The 16,422-nt window shown below is 59.6% G+C and overlaps 1 protein-coding gene across 6 annotated transcripts in view; it reads left to right on the top strand.

Moving 5' to 3' along the window:
- Positions 1-16,422, top strand: part of LOC102942335 (unconventional myosin-Vb) — a 67,509-nt gene extending 51,087 nt beyond the window's left edge. Inside the window, exons 27-38 of one of the 6 annotated variants that reach the window (XM_043536140.1) lie at positions 457-708; positions 810-925; positions 1,405-1,576; positions 1,961-2,054; positions 3,188-3,337; positions 7,463-7,614; positions 10,276-10,365; positions 11,876-12,026; positions 12,753-13,023; positions 14,143-14,317; positions 14,938-15,018; positions 15,402-16,422. In XM_043536140.1, the coding sequence (XP_043392075.1) occupies positions 457-708; positions 810-925; positions 1,405-1,576; positions 1,961-2,054; positions 3,188-3,337; positions 7,463-7,614; positions 10,276-10,365; positions 11,876-12,026; positions 12,753-13,023; positions 14,143-14,317; positions 14,938-15,018; positions 15,402-15,560 (1,863 nt within the window). In that variant the 3' untranslated portion in view covers positions 15,561-16,422. Of the gene's footprint in view, positions 1-456; positions 709-791; positions 926-1,404; positions 1,577-1,960; positions 2,055-3,187; positions 3,338-7,462; positions 7,615-10,275; positions 10,366-11,875; positions 12,027-12,752; positions 13,024-14,142; positions 14,318-14,937; positions 15,019-15,401 lie in introns of all 6 variants that reach the window. The other 5 variants (XM_043536138.1, XM_037885955.2, XM_043536142.1 and 2 more) reach the window with 5 other exon arrangements.

The following is a 16,422-nucleotide window of genomic DNA, read 5'->3' as shown; positions in this document are numbered from 1 at the left end:
AGACATGGCTGTTGACTGGCACCTGTCGCACAGGGCTCTGTGCGCTTCCTGTGTCGGAAACTCCCCTCTTGTGTGAGATCTCGTCAGCTGGGGAAGGTGCCCGAGCTCGTAGCTTGGTGGCAGAGCCAGGAATAAACCCTGGCGTCCACTCCGCCTGTGCTGCCTCCCAGTAGATGTGACCAGCATTCCTGTGTGCAACTGGGCTAACCAGGCCGACCTGTCCTGCCATCCCACGGTTGCCACCGGGTGGTCAGATGCCAGGCTTGCCCTTTCCGCTCGCTCCTGGAGGGTGCCAGATGGGCTGTGGGTTGGGGCATTCGTGGTGAGTTAGTGCAGAGCTTGGGATCAGGTGCAGCCAGATGGTCCAGTCTGAGTGGGGTTTGGTGTCTGCGTACAGTCCCTGGTGTGTCGGACGCTGAATGCATCTCCTCACCTCCTTCTCTCCCCACACCTTCCTCCCCACAGTCCCCTGACCAGGAGAGGGGCCGCTGGAGGCAGAGAAACGAGAGGAGGAGGACCAGATCCGATAGCCCTCCCTCCTCGCTGAACGACGACGACGGCCAGGACCCCTACGAGAAGGCTTATCTCCTCCTCCTGGGTCAGCTCAATGTGGTCACCGAGGACCTGGCCAGGACCCGCGAGGAGCTGCGCAGGGCCAAGGCTCAGCTGGCTCATGAGAGGAAGCCATTTGAGATCTTCAAGCGCCGGGTGAGACTCCCACCCATGATGTCCCTCGCTGCAGCAATTTTGGGGGTGGTGGGGGGGCCTGCTGCCTGAACGGCCAGGTTCAGTCTCCTCCTTCTCCCCAGCAGAACATTGCAGAGATCCTGGGGTTGAACAAGAGCCCGGAGAAGATGTCAGAGGAAGACTCAATGATGGAGGAAGACTTGAAATATGCATATGATGCCGTCCGGGTTTCCAATAAGTGAGTCTGTTTACAGACCTGCTTCCCCTGCTCAGTGGTCTCGGCCATGTCTGGGTTTTCCATAACACTGCAGTGGAAGGCTTAAAAACCAACCCTGGGGGGATGCCCTCCAGTGGCGGATGGCCCTGCGGGAGCAGCAGGCTGTCTGAGGTTGCAGGGACACCCTTGTGGTGGAGAGGCGAGATGGGTTTGGGTGGCCAGAACCAGGTCAGAGCGCTGATGGTGAGAGGTGCAAGATTCAGAGCACACTGTGGAGACTTCAAGAAATTCCAGAGTCAAGTCTTCTGGGTTCTATTCCGATCTCTGCCCTTGACTTGAGGAAGCCGCATCAACCCCGCCTCGGTTTCCCTAGCTGTAAAATGGGGGGGAAAACTTGCCTGTCTCACCCACAGAGGGACATAGAGATTTGTGAGGCCTCACCAACCTCCTGCCTGGTGAGCCAGTCGCTGGCACCTCCGAGTTATTGCCCTTCCTTGCAGGCTACTCGAGGGCCAGCTGCAGGAGCAGCAGCTGCAGCATGAGCAGGAGCTGGAAGGTCTCCGCCTGGACATCTGCTCCCTGAAGCAGCAGAGCCTGATCCAGGACCTGCAACTGCATCAGGAGGAAGACGGGCTCCAGCACCAGATAGTCCAGCTGAAGAGAGAGAACCTGGTAAAGGGGGAGGGGGTTGGGGGGAACATTGCATAACTGAGCACGCGCTTAAATGCTCGCTGAGCGGCCAGGCTGGGGCTTGTGCTGCCAGAGAAGGCTGATTGCTGCTCAGCGTGCTGGGTAAACGCCCCGGTGGAGCGCACCCCCTGCCTCCCCATGCGGGCTCTTTGAGGGCACGTTGCATGCTGGGACTCGGGCTCCACGGAGGAGCCCATTAGATGGCAGTAGCTGGGGCAGCATTCTGGCCTGCTGCTTTCCATCTGCTGCAAGGCCTGCCCGAAGAGGTCTTGCTGCTGGCTGGGAGGGTGTATTGAAAAGTGAGGCCCCCCTCGAGCACCCGGTGTACCGGCGGTGCAGTCTGTCCTTTCCCCTTGTGCCCTCCAGGATCTGGCTGGGCAGCTGGAGAGGCAGGAGAAGAACATGCTCAAGCTTCGGAAGCAGCTGAAAACCTCCATGAAGCAAATCCAGGATCTCACAGGCAGGTGCCCCCTGTGACTGGACCGGCTGGGGGGTGAATGTCCTTTGTGGCCGGCCTAAAGTCAGGGTTCTGCTCCCGACGGCCTCCCCCAGCCTGGACGCAGCAGCTTCAAGCAGAAACGCTGCTCTGCTTCAGCACCGCAGGAGCAGGGAGGGCTGGTGGGATGGGCCCGAGCTCTGCCCCAGGCCTGGTAATGGCCCTGCCAAGCCCTGGGGCCCCTGGTCCCCCAGTCCCTTCTCAATTAACCTGCCTCCAATGAGGCCCACTATGCCAGCAAAGGCAGCAGGGCAGAGGCGACCATCTGCGCACCATGAGCTCCGCTCACGCCAGCGTTTCTGCTTTTCCTTCGACGCCCCAGGGCAGGTAAGGGGGCGTCACTACCTGTCTGCATGAGAGCTGCTTTGCAGCCAGGAAGCGGAAATGAGCCTCTCGCTAACAGATGACCTACCAAAGTGGCTTTTCTTAGCCGCTGTTCTGGGCTCGCCTTGTGTCTCGTGTTGTCGCCTAATGGTAAAGCTCCCACACGGCCCTTCTGTAAACCTCCATGCTTTAGGATGGGCTGTGCTCCCCGAAAGCCCCCCGCTGAGCACAGCAGACCCCCAGCATAGCTGCCAACCCGAGAGCAGGGCTAGCAACGCCTGGTGAATTGCAGGGTCCGACTGCTGTGATGCAGTGTCCCCTTTGCTATTGGGGGGTTCAGAGCAGCAAGCACCCCCTCTTAGATCTACCCCCAGAGCAGGGAGCAGTTTGATGGGGAAGGGAGGTGCCAGCTGGGTTTGTAGGCAGCTGATTAAAGCTGGTGGATGCCATGGGATACTGGACATTCGCAGATTAACCCTTCACTTGCTCGCCTCTTAATTCGCCAACAGCAGCTGTACAGGGCTGCCTGGCAGCATCCATCTGGTTTGCTCTCAACCCAGTGGGACCACTTCCGTCCCTCCGGCTGGCCTGAGCAACCTCTAGTTCTGAATATCCCTCTGCCTGGGGCCCAGCTTTCCTGGCAGGAGTTCCCCAGGCAGGGTATGGGCAGAGGTGGGACCCCCAGTCCCTGCCCCACTTGGGAGTCAGGTTACATGGCCCCAGATCCAAGCAGATGCTCTGACTCTAATGTTCTTGCTCCTTCCCCTGCGCAGCAAGCAGAGAGGCCAAGTGGCTGGAGCAGAAGGTGAAGGTGGAAGAGATGGAAAGGCCCCTTGATGTCCCACATCCAGCTGGGGCATTCGAGGGCATGCTGGGGTGCAAAGCAGAGGATGAAGGGCGCCTCATCAGGACCATCATCACAGGTGGGGGACAAGCCCCACGGGTTGGGCTAAGGGTCTGTCTACACAGCAATGCAAGTCCTGGCTCAAGCCAAACCCCCTTGTGTCCGCACAGATTAGGTTCACCATGGGCTCGAAGCTCAGGGCCCAGGACCCTGCAGAGCTGGAGGGGTCGGGACTCTCCTATCCCTAGTGACTTGCCTGTAACACAGACTCCCTCGGGGCCTGTCGCATGCTGAGCAGCATATGCCGAGACATCAGTCACGTCACGCGCAGCCGTGTGGTGCCAGTCTCGCCCCTGGAACATGGCGTGCAGAACGGCTCATGGGAAGGCGCTCACGGAGCAGCAGGCTGGGACTGATGTGAGGAAAGAGGAAGTGTGGATTGCTTGGGGGGATGACAACCGGGGAGGGAGGTGCCCGAAGAGAATCCTCACTAGGAGAGCTAGAAAATTGGCTCTGGAGCTGGGAAAACGGTGAGGTGCAAAATGGGAGGCAAACGTCCCCTTTCTGAGCCCCTCCGGGGGAAGGATCCCTGGGCAGGTGCTTTGGGCATTGGGCTTCCCAGGCTGCTCCCGAGCTTCCACATTGCGCGTGGCTGTCTAACCACCAGACATCTCACGAGGAGCAGCTGGGAATGGGATGTTCCCGATGGCCCAGAACTTCGCTAAGCTTCTCTGCTACTGTGCCCTCCACGGCAGCTCCCCTTTCCAACCAAACACTCCTTGACCTGTTCATCCCGGCCTCTCGGGATGCTTTTTGCCCCCGGAAAAGCAGCCAGTTCTGGGGCAGAGCACATCAGTGCTACACAGGGAGTGAAGAACACGGTATCCCTTTGAAACCTGCAGGGTAACGCAGTTACACTGGCAGAACACCTGGGGGTCCGGCTGGGACCGTGGGGGTGAATGCCGGTTCAGATCGAGCCGTGGGCTGTAGACTGGCAGTGTGTGAGCGGCGCTTGGCTTGCTGTCCTGTCAGGAAGGCAGATGAGGCTGAGTTGCCCCCTTTAATGAGGGCAGGGACCCTACATGGGAGCAGGCAGAGAAGGGGTGACTGAGTCGAATGGACAGCTCTGACTTTGAAAAGGGATGGGGGTTTTCTGCCTGCTAATTGGGTTCAGTTTATTTGGGGTGGATGGGGAAGTCTCCAGCCCTGCCCTGGTTAGTGCTGGGCCAGGCCAGGGGTGGCTCTGTGCTTATGAGCAATGACTGAGCTCTTATGAGAAGGTAACAGGTTTGGTTTTTTTGTTTTTTGTCTTTTTAGACAAAGGAAATGCAGTGGATCTAATTTACCTAGATTTCGTAAGGCATTTGATATGGTGCCACATGGGGAATTAGCTAAATTGGAAAAGATGGGGATCAATATGAAAATTGAAAGGTGGATAAGGAACTGGTTAAAGGGGAGACTACAACGGGTCATGCTGAAAGGTGAACTGTCAGGCTGGAAGGAGGTTACTAGTGGAGTTCCTCAGGGGTCGGCTTTGGGACCAATCTTATTTAATCTTTTTATTACTGACCTTGGCACAAAAAGTGGGAATGTGCTAATAAAGTTTGCGGATGACACAGCAGGAAGGTATTGCCATACAAAGAGGGACCGGGATATCCTACAGGAAGATCTGGATGACCTTGTAAACTGGACTAATAGTAATAGGATGAAATTTAGTAGTGCAAGGGCACAGGATGACTATGAGCAGCCAATGTGATATGGCCGTGAAAAAAGCTAATGCGGTCTTGGGCTGCATCAGGCGAGGTATTTCCAGTAGAGATAGGGAGGTGTTAGTACCATTATACAAGGCGCTGGTGAGACCTCATCTGGAATACTGTGTGCAGTGCTGGTCTCCCATATTTGAGAAGGATGATTCCAAACTGGAACAGGTACAGAGAAGGACTACTAGGATGATCCAAGGAATGGAAAACCTGTCTTATGAAAGACTCAAAGAGCTTGGCTTGTTTAGCCTAACCAAAAGAAGGCTGAGGGGAGAGATGATTGCTCTCTCTGAATATATTAGAGGTATAAATACCAGGGAGGGAGAGGAATTCTTTATTCTCAGTACCAATGTGGACACAAGAACAAATGGATATAACCTGGCCATCAGGAAGTTTTAGACTTGAAATTAGACAAAGGTTTCTAACCATCAGAGGAGTGAAGTCCTGGAACAGCCTTCCAAGGGGAGCAGTGGGGGCAAAAGACATATCTGGCTTCAAGACTAAGCTTGATAAATTTATGGAGGGGATGGTATGATGGGATAACCTAATTTTGGTAATTAATTGATCTTTGACTATTAGCGGTAGATATGCCCAATAGCCTGTGATCATAGAATATCAGGGTTGGAAGGGACCTCAGGAGGTCATCTAGTCCAACCTCCTGCTCAAAGCAGGACTGATCCCCGACTAAATCATCCCAGCCAGGGCTTTGTCAAGCCTGATCTTAAAAACTTCTAGGGAAGGAGATTCCACCCCCCCCCCCCCCCCAGGTAACGCATTCCAGTGTTTCACCAACCTCCTAGTGAAAAAGTTTTTCCTAATATCCAACCTAAACCTCCCCCACTGCAACTTGAGACCATTACTCCTTGTTCTGTCATCTGCTGTCACTGAGAACAGTCTAGAGCCATCCTCTTTGGAACCCCCTTTCAGGTAGTTGAAAGCAGCTATCAAATCCCCCCTCATTCTTCTCTTCCAAAGACTAAACATCCCCAGTTCCCTCAGCCTCTCCTCATAACTCATGTGTTCCAGTCCCCTAATCATTTTTGTTGCCTTCCGCTGGACTCTTTCCAATTTTTCCACATCCTTCTTGTAGTGTGGGGCCCAAAACTGGACACAGTACTCCAGATGAGGCCTCACCAATGTCAAAGAGAGGGGAATGATCACGTCCCTCGATCTGCTGGCAATGCCCCTATTTATACATCCCAAAATGCCATTGGCCTTCTTGGCAACAAGGGCACACTGCTGACTCATATCCAGCTTCTCTTCCACTGTAACCCCTAGGTCCTTTTCTGCAGAACTGCTGCCCAGCCATTCGGTCCCTAGTCTGTAGCAGTGCATTGGGTTCTTCCGTCCTAAGTGCAGGACTCTGCACTTGTCCTTGTTGAACCTCATCAGATTTCTTTTGGCCCAATCCTCCAATTTATCTAGGTCCCTCTGTATCCTATCCCTGCCCTCCAGCGTATCTACCACTCCTCCCAGTTTAGTATCATCTGCAAATTTGCTGAGAGTGCAATCCACACCATCCTCCAGATCATTTATGAAGATATTGAACAAAACCGGCCCCAGGACCGACCCCTGGGGCACTCCACTTGACACCGGCTGCCAACTAGACATGGAGCCATTGATCACTACCCGTTGAGCCCGACAATCTAGCCAGCTTTCTATCCACCTTATCGTCCATTCATCCAGCCCATACTTCTTTAACTTGCTGGCAAGAATACTGTGGGAGACGGTGTCAAAAGCTTTGCTAAAGTCAAGGAACAACACGTCCACCACTTTCCCTTCATTCACAGAGCCAGTTATCTCGTCATAGAAGACAATTAGATTAGTCAGGCATGACTTGCCCTTGGTGAATCCATGCTGACTGTTCCTGATCACTTTCCTCTCTAAGTGCTTCAGAATTGATTCCTTGAGGAAGAGCAGAGGGGGCTGTGCCTGGAGAGGTGCTAGCAACAGGGTGGGGTGATGGTCCTGCTGCAGCTTGGGCCAGCCCCCAGAGGAGCATGGCCCGAGCTCAAGTTGCTTGGCTGTAATGAAAAGGGTGATTGAGGCTTGGGGTCCGGGCTCTGTCCGGAAGGTGATGGGCCCAGTTTGGGGTCAGACGACGTATTGCTGAAGCTAGTAGGAGCTTTGCTCCCTCGGGGGATGGGAGGGGGCTTGAAATTGGGGCACTGAATGCAGGGCCTGCCTTGTCCCACCTGTTCATAGAATCCTAGACTGTCAGGGTTGGAGGGCCCTCAGCAGGTATCTAGTCCAGCCCCCTGCTCCAAGCAGGACCGGGCACGTAGTTGCATGCTATGACCCCTCTCCCTGTAGGCGTTGCCTCCGGTGGTCAGGACGGCAGCTCCGGTGGGGCAGGACCCAGCCTGTGGCTTGTGGCTCGGACCTCAGTCTCCTGGCTGCCGAGAGAACTGTACGCACTCCCTCGTCCCCTTCTCGCCCTGCAGATTTCAAGCCGCAGCACAGCCCTGGCGCCCTCCCCGTGCTGCCGGCCTATGTCCTGTTGATGTGCTTCCGGCACGCGGACTCCATCCCCGACGAGCACAGGGTCCGCTCGCTCTTCACTGCCGCCGTCAGCGGCATCAAGCGGGTGGTGAAGGTACGGTGGCGGGGGGCAGGCCGGGCGGGGGGATCGTGGCCCCGCTGTAGTCAATGGCCAGCTTGCTGAGGGGCTGTCTTCAGACGCTGGCTCCCCACCGCTGGTGTGTGCCCCCCCCCCATTGTTCCATCTCGTGCCCGAGCTGCCCAGAAATGGCCCCTGCAGACCCTGGGCATGTCCTTGTATGACCTGGGGGAGGGGCTGGGGAGTTACTGGGGATCTGTGATGCCACCCTCATGACAGTGCCCGCCGAGGATGGCTTGGGGCCCTGCAGTTCCCGTTAGCGGCTGGGTCAGCATGGCTGCTCTGGGCCACTGCCTGGCTCTGAGGGGCAGGGAGCCTCGTCCTGCACCTCCTTAAGCGCATGGGGTGGATTTGGGGGGGGGCGTTGTTTGGGCGGTGGAGATGGGGAGGAGCAGGTTGTCTCCCTGGGGTCAGCCAGCAGGAGCCGGAGGCTGCTGGCTTTCTGCGTCTGGCCAGAGGAGGCCTCAGTCACTGAGGGTGTCCCGCTGCTCCGCTCCCTGGGTGTGGGGCTGCCAGCAGGGAGGGCTGGGCTGCTGCCTGCTCCCCCTCTGGCCCCTATGTGGAGGGAGAGGCCAGGAGGTCTCTGGGGGGCAGGGGTTGGAGGAGATGCAAGGAGGGAGGTCTCGCTGCCCCAGCGGGGCATGAGGAGGCGGGAAGAGACCCCTAGCTCCCAGTGAGAGCCCTGTCGAGGAGTGTCCAGCCCCGATGGCTGGGAGGGAAGAGCGGAAGCCGGCTCTCGCTGCAGTGTCAGTCCCCTGTGAGCCGGCCTGGCTCTGGGCCTGGGCCTGAAAGGAGAAGGGAGCAAACACTAATACTGCCGTGATATTAATCCCTATCTCTCGGGGGCTCGTCTGCAGGCTGACAGCCCCCCAGCCGGGAGTGCTGGGCCCTGCAGAAAGCACAGGCTCTCGCTGGCCAGGCCATGCATCCTGCTGCCTCGCCCCTCCACCTGCAACTGTATTTGTCTCCAGCAGTAACTTCGGAGCTGGTCTGGGGCAGTGACTGCTCCTCCCCAGCACTGGCTGCAACAGGGCTCTTACTGCCTCTCCGCAGACACTGCTCTCTTCTCCTCTCCCCCGCCCCGCCTCAGTCTGCTTCCCTGGTCGGCAGCTACCCTGATAGCTGGGGCCCCACAGCACCGTGAGATGGAGGTTGCTGCTGCTGGCCCAGCTCTAGCCCCAAAGCCCCAGGCTGCTGTGCTAACTCGGTTGGGGGTGGGAGAACTACCCACAGGCCACAGGTTTGGTGGGAGAAGAATGGGCCCAGAGGAGCCAGTGACTGCTGTGAATGGAACCCAGGAGTCCGAGCCTTCCCTCGTGCCTGGCTGAGCAGTGAGGGCTCTGAATCGAAACTGAACCAACCGGTTCAGCCCAGCTGGAGCCTGGCTAGAATTGTGACTTCATCAGAGCTTCCTGTCGCTCAGGAAGCTACTTCCCAGCCGCTGCCACGGCCCAGCGGTGCCGGATCTCCGGTTCGTCCTAGCCTGTCTGGACTCCTGTGTCTGTCCAGCCCTTCTCCCGTTTGCCCATCGCCGTGTTCAGTCATGCACCGCAGTCCCTGTGTAGCACCATGCACCCCGATCAACTTGAGCTCTGGGCAGAACAGAGAAGCAAAAGCCGGGCACTGAGCCAGGACACCTGGGTTCTATCTCCGCCGTGCAAAAGCCGCCTGGTGACCTCGGGCAGGTCACTGCCCCTCTGGGCCTTAGTTTCCCCATCTGTAAAATGGCCTAAGTCAGGAAGTGCTTTCCAGCACCAATGCCGTTTCTCTGAGCTCGTGAGCGTGAATCCCAAGCATACTTGGCCTGGCTGCCTCTCTCCGCAGCATCTGTCTGTGCTGGGTTAAGGAGGCCCCACCCCTGCTCTCCCTTTCCAGGAGGGAGTGGGGTCTCTGACCGGGGGCTCTGCCTCGGTCCCAGCTGAGCAGGCTGCTGGGGGCCAGCAAGGAGGAGAGGCCGGGGCCTGGCTGAGTTGAAGGGACCCTTTGCTTGTACAGCAGAGGAGCCATTAATCACAGACCCAAGAATGGCTGTGGGGTCCCTCTGCTCAGCTGCCCCTTGGCTCCGTTGCTGTGGTCTGGCTAGAAGGGATCAAGGCATCCGCTCCCCCTGCCTCTTGTGGCTGCACTGAGCATGCACTCGGGGGCTCGTGGGGCTCAGATACCGGGGTGTAGGGCTGGCACTACCACAGCCCTGCACAGCTGAACCAGCGCTGCCGGAGGCCTCCAGCCGTGTGCTCTGAGAGTGGGACCGTGGCCACCGGCTGTGAACAATGAATCGGGGTGTCTCTGGAGCAGGCCCAGTGGTGACTGGGAGGAGCCCAGATGCTGGTTGGGCTGTCTGGGAGCAAGTGTCAATCCAGGCCTCCCGTGGCGGCCAGGGGCACAAAAGGAGGGGCTCGGCTGGGCTGAACACAGCCATTTGCATCTGCTGAGTAGCCTCTGGCCCTAGCACTGACTGGGCGTGGAGTTGTGTGGGGTGCTGACCCCCAAGCAGCGGCTGGCTTTGCTGGTGTGCCCATGCCCGGGCAGCTGCCTGGCACAAAGTCTCCTCGTGCTACCTGGAGTTTGTAGTCTCTCCACAAACTCCTGGGCCGCTGACCCTGGCCTGATGCGTCGCTTTGTGTCTCCCGCTCGCAGAAGCACAGCGAGGACTTCGACGTGGTGGCACTCTGGCTCGCCAATACCTGCTGCCTCGTCAACTGCCTGAGACAGTACGGCAGGGACCAGGTGAGGGCACGGGGCCTGCTCCAGCACTGCACCTCTGGCCCGGGCTGGCCTCGCCTCCCTCGGCAACACCAGCGGCCCTGAACCCCCGGCTGGGGGGCGCTGCAGAACAGATCACAGCCGGGAAGCAGCGGGCACAGGGATGGCACCCCATGGGGAGGGCAGTTTGCCTTTAGTAGGCTCCCCCTAGCTTATTCTGAGACCAAGGTGGTGCTGAGTCAGTCCTTGGCGCTGGCCTGGGCCAAAAGGCCTGTCTTGGCCCACTGTTTGCTCAGTGGTTGTTTGCTTCAGTTTCTCTCCCTTGGGGGTCAGTCGCTCCAGCCCTCAGCCTCTGGCTGCCTCAGACAGGATCTGGCCGGGCCATGGTCTTGCTGCTCCGATGGGATGCCTCTGGCTTACACCGTCCTGCGTGTACTGGCTCTTTGCCTGCCATGCCGTGCAGCAAATTGCACTTGTACTTATTGAATTTCACCTTGCTGATTTCACACCAGCTGTAGGCAGGAAAAGTCAAACGGGGGAACAACCGGTGAGGCAGAGGTACCTGGGTCTAGTTCTGGGTGCCACACTTCAGGGAAGATGTTGCTCTCCTCTGGACACTCTCTCTCTCATTTAGCCACAAGTATGAGAAAAGAGCCGAAAACTGGGCATGTTTAGTCTTGAAGGGTTGGGGGATGGGAACCTGATGATTAGCCTTCAGATATGTTAAGGGCTCTTACAAAGAGGACGGTGATCAATTCTCCATGTCCTCCCTTCAGTGGACAAGGAGTAACGGGCTCAATCTGCAGCAAGGGAGATCTAGGTTAGATACTAGGAAAATCTTTCTAACTCTCAGGGTAGCGACGCTCTGGAACGGGCTCCCCAGGGAGGTTGTGGGATCCCCGTCACTGGAGGTTTTTAACAGGCTGGACAAATGCCTGTCAGCAATGGCCTGGGTTTGCTTGGTCCTGCCTCAGCACAGGGGGCTGGAGTCTGACCTCTCGAGGTCCCCTCCAGCCTGACATGCCTACAATTATATGATGAACCGCAACCCAGACCCTCTGGCCTCAAATTAGGCAGCGGCTGATGGTGTGTCAGGGGGTGTCTCTTCTTACCAGCAAATCTTGCCCCAGAAGGCTGAGGAGAACCCAGCCAGATCCCCTCCATGGAAGTCCCTGAGCCCAGCATCCTCCGGGGATGCTCTGAGCACTAGACTGAATAGGATGCGTGGGCGGCTTTGGGGCCAGTCCCACCTGTACCATGGGGATACCAGGTACTGCTGGGTTCTTTACTCTGCCTGCCTCGGGGAGGGGGGCAGGGGAGCTCATGGCGGTGCGGACGGAGTTGATCTTTAGTCACTGACCTGTCAGGCGCTCCAAGATCCGCGGGTGAGGAGGACTCTGGAGGGGAGACGCGAACAGTTATTGCTCGTCAGGGTACTGTGGATTCTGGGGTGGGTCCCTAGGCATGGCTATCCCACAGCTCTCTCGAACCCAGCACCTCTCGGTCCTAGAGCCTGGCCATTTGCTCTCTGCAGAGCTACCGGCTGGGCAACACCCCCAAGCAGAACCAGCACTGCCTGAGGAATTTGGACCTTGCCAGCCACTGCCAGAGCCTGGGAGACCTGGCCATCCAGCTCCACCAGCAGCTGATCCGCGTGGCACAGAAAAAACTGAAGCCCATGATTGGTAGGTACTGGCTGGGGCCGTGCTGCGTGGCTGGGCCTCCCGGGAGCGCTCGAGGGGTGAGGGCAGTGGAGAGCTGGCTCCTGGCTCGGCGCTTGAGGCAGGGATGCCATGGCTAGGCCTGGGAAGACCTGGTGTCTTGAGAGCAAGTGGCCCCTGTCCCTGTCAATACAGGGACCTCATTACCTGCCAAGTGACCCTCTGGGTGTTGAGGGTAGCTGGGGAAGTGACCTGCCACTTTGCTTCCTGTGGGCGGGGGGGAGGGGGTGAGGAGATCTATGGCATGGGCTGGACAGGGAGGGGGGGGACCCTGTTCTGCCACCCCCGTGAGCCGCCTGGCCGAACGACTGCAGCCTGGGAGCATGGCACGCAGGGCTAGTCTGGGTCCGTGCCGAATGGCAGCGAGGGAGGGAGCAGGCTGCCCTGGCAGGAGGGGCAGGTGACTCACCAGGTGGCAGGAGCCTGCCTGGAGGTGCAGCCCCATAAGCACAGCGTCTGGCCGCAGCAGCGGGTGAGCAGTGGTCTCTGAGTGGTGGCTGTGGGGTGGGTCACAGGGCATGTGCAGGGTGCTGCCCAGAGATGCCCAGGACGTACCTAGCCCCCGGGGGGCACTGAGAGCCGAGCCAGCCGCAGCAGGACGGGGCCCTTTGATCCCTGTGGGAAGGGGACTGGGATTTCAGCCCCCGCTGGCCAGGCTGAGCTCAGCCTCTCTCCCCTCCATCCCGCTAGTCGCTGCCATGCTGGAGAGCGAGACCATCCAGGGCTTGTCGTCGGCCAGGCCCCCCGGTCACCGCAAGCAGCTGGTGGCTCCCGCCTACACGCTGGACTCGCTCCTCCAGCAGCTCAGCTCCTTCCACGAGGCGCTGGGGAGGCACCAGCTGGAGCCCGTGGTCGTGGGCCAGGCCTTCCGGCAGCTCTTCTTCACGGTCAGTGGCGTGGCCCTCAACTACCTGCTCCTGCGGAGGGACGCCTGTTCCTGGAGTCAAGGCGTCCAGCTCAGGTCAGTCCGTCCCCTCCCACCTCCAGCAGGGCTCGGATGCTCCCCAGCCAGGCCGGCCGGCCTTAGCCTGGGGAAGGGAGACCCCAGGCTGGGCCAAGAACCCCACCTCCCGCCTCCTGGACTCTCTCTCCACCCGGGCTACAGCCGCTGTTGGGGGCTTCGTGCCTCCTAACCTGGGCTCGGCAGGTGCGGCCCTGGCACGTCCTCCAGAGCATGGGACTGGGAGCCGGACCCTCCCGAGCTCTGGCTGGGTTCCTCACGGGCATAGGGCTAATCCCACCTGGCTAAACCAACACCCTGGCCAGGTGGGGTCTATAGAGGGGGAGGAAAAACTAGACTTGCCAGGCTCCTATGGTGCCATCAGGCCCAGCTACCGTCCAGCTCTGCCCCCCATGGCTGGCGGGGCACCTCAGTCTGACTGCATGTAGCCTCCTGACACCACAGCGGCAGCAGTAATCCCCCCCCCCCCCCACCCCCAGGGGAATTGAGTCCCAGGGAGGCTTGCTCTGCTAGAGACCTCAGGCAGGACTTGAACCCCGGTCACCAGAGTCCCTGGCTAGTGTCCTACCTACTGGGCCATCTTTCCTCCCGCCTAGCTGGCTGGGAGTGGGGCTGCTCACTCTTCATGGCCCTACGCAGCTATTGGCAGTTCTGCTGGGTCGAGCCAAGCTGTGCCTGGCGTAGGGGCATCCCGGCTGGCCGTGGGCCCATGCGTGTCGGGGGGCTGCGTCCTGGCTGACTAGTCTGGGGCGGGGGGAGACCGTGCTTAAACTGGGGCCACCCGCTCCGCTGCGTGGGTAACAGGGAGCCTCGTCCTGGGCAGGATGGGGCTTGAACCTTGGACGTGTGGCTCTAAAAGCATCAGCCCCTGGGCTGAGCGAAGGAAGACACGAGCTGTCGCAGCGCCGATCCCCTGGTCCCGGCACCAGAGGGGGACCGAGCCGCTCTGGATGCGTGGGCTACGTTTGCATTCGTAGTGCTCCTGAGCTCTGTGGCCGCAAAGCGCCGCCCCGCTATGCGCGGACTGACGCCCAGGCTCCCCCATGGAGGCCTCCCCCAGCTGCAGCTGCTCCTAAGGGGCTGGGCTCATGGCTGGGGCTCGGTGGGGCTCTGTTCCAGGTACAACGTGAGCCAGCTGGAGGAGTGGCTGCGGGCCAAGGGCCTCCAGCAGAGCGGCGCCGTGGAGGTCCTGCAGCCCCTCATCCAGGCCGCCCAGCTGCTGCAGGTGAAGAAGACGACGGAGGAAGATGCCGATGCCATCTGCGGCCTGTGCACGGCGCTGTCCACTCCGCAGGTAACCGGCTGCTCCAGGAGCTTGGGGGAGGGGAGGGCTGATAGGACACGGGCCTGGGCTCTGCCACCCTGGAAGGGATCAAAGCTCCCTAAAGGAGGGAGTGGTGACTGGGGGGGGAGGGAAAGGGCAGCATTTGGGTAACTCAGGCTTGAGGGGATCCCCCATCCCATGAAGGCAAAGCGCTCTGGCTGCAAACAACTGACTCTGGGAGCTGGTACCAGGATGTGGCCCCTGATTCAGCCCCGAGGCTGGGTGCCTGGGGCTCCTGCTAGTGCCTAGGGCCCCTCGTTTTGTAACTGCCCCTCGTTCTGCCAGCCAGGACCATGCTTGGGGTCCCTTCTCTGCTCCCCTAGGACTCCGCTTCCTGCTGGCCCTGGCATGGGGACCAGATGGGCCCTGTGGTCTTTGCTCGGGACTTGCTACCTTGGTGGGCTTGGAAGGGGCCTGGAGCAGAGAGCAAACGGCCCCAGTCCCAGCTGGGTTGGCTTGAGGCCCCTGGGCAGGGCTGGAAGGGCCCCGGGCAGACTGAATTCCCAGCCTGGCTCTAGTTCTTGCTCCACACAAGGCGCAGCCTCCGGGCCGCCGTCCAGTCCTGTCACCTCTGCGCTCCCTCCTTGCAGGTCATGAGGATCCTGCGGGCCTACACCCCCGCGGCCGGGCTCGAGGAGCGCGTCCGCCCCAGCTTCCTAAGCAGCGTAGAGGTGAGTGAGCCCTTCTCCCCCCTCCCCCCCCCCAACTCGGTTTCCTGGGTGGGGCTCTGTGCCCCACTCCTCCTGTCCTCCCTTCGGCTGCAGGGCAGGGGAAGCTTTATCCTTTGTGGCATCCCCAAGCTGCTGGCAGACAGCCGGGCGGAGCTGCTTTAGCCTGGGGCTGAGAACAGAGGATAGCAGCGTTGGAAGGGACCTTAGGAGGTCACCTAGTCCAGCCCCCTGCTCCAAGCAGGACCATGGCTGGGTGCTTGAGCCAGCCCTGGCTGTCGGGAGGGGTGGGGGGCTGGACTGAGGAGGGAGGTGGGGGTAGGGGTGGAGGGGTGCGTGCACACGCGCAAGACTTGCTGGAGACTGGATTGATTCTCCCTGCACAGAACCGACTGGCGGACCGAACTCCAGCCGGCCCCTGCCAGCTGCTGGTAGACACAGCTCACCTGTTCCCCGTGCACCTGCCCTTCTCCTGCTCTCCCGTGCAGCTGGATGAGATCCGCATCCCTGACAGCATTAACCTGTCGTTCCTGACCCGGGTCTGAGTGATGCCACGGCGATGCTCCTGGGGCAGACGTGGTCACACCACCGTGCATGCAGCAGCCCGGGCTGTGGGGTACTGGCTGCCGTGTCCTAGGGTGGTAGAAATGCCCTTTTCCTTGGAATGGAGCCGGCGGCTCAGGGTGAAATCTTGGGGTGCGGGCATGAGGCTGCTGCTCCAAAGGGCTCCAGAAACAGCCCCTTTTAAAATTCAAAACTCCTGCAGGAATTTCCTCTGAAACGTCGGCATGCCCGGCGCATCCCTCCCCGCTCCGAGCCAGAGGGCTTCTAGCAACACCCTCGTGCACAGCATTTCCCGAGGGCCTAAAGGGGCCTCCCTCACATGCCAAGGTCTGCACACCAGAGCGGGGCAACGCGGGCGCCCGTGCTGTGGGCTGCGCGATCACTGACTCTGACCAACTCCCCTGGAACTGCAGTTCTCCCAGGTCGGGGTTGGGGGGTGAGACGGGGGGGGCGGGTGGTTTACAGCACTTCAGGCAGCATCTGAGCATTTGGGAGCAGGTTTAAAAGCATGTCTTGAGTGGGGCTGGCGGGGCAGGGAATCCCCATTGCTGCTGAGTGGGGAAGCAACAGCCAGGTGGAGCCAGGTTAGGGGGCTTGTCCCCTGCCTTGCTGAAGGGGGGCTGCTCTTGGCCCAATACCCACCAGGCATCCATGGGTGTCTCTGGGGAATGCTCTTCCTTCCCCCTCAGCTGCTAGGGCATGGGGGAGAGAGGCCAGGCCTGGGGGCTGCCTGCCCAGCAGCTGGGGGTGGTAGGTGAGCTTTCTTCATACAACCTGTGTTCAGTGAAATGCTTTTTAAAAAACTGTGTGAAGTGAATAAAAATCTCTTTAATAATAAGCTGG

Source organism: Chelonia mydas, chromosome 25 (assembly GCF_015237465.2).
Source record: "Chelonia mydas isolate rCheMyd1 chromosome 25, rCheMyd1.pri.v2, whole genome shotgun sequence".
Lineage (NCBI taxonomy): Eukaryota > Metazoa > Chordata > Testudines > Cheloniidae > Chelonia > Chelonia mydas.
The sequence above is the reverse complement of the archived record's forward strand: the minus strand, read 5'-3'. Positions and strand labels throughout refer to the sequence as shown.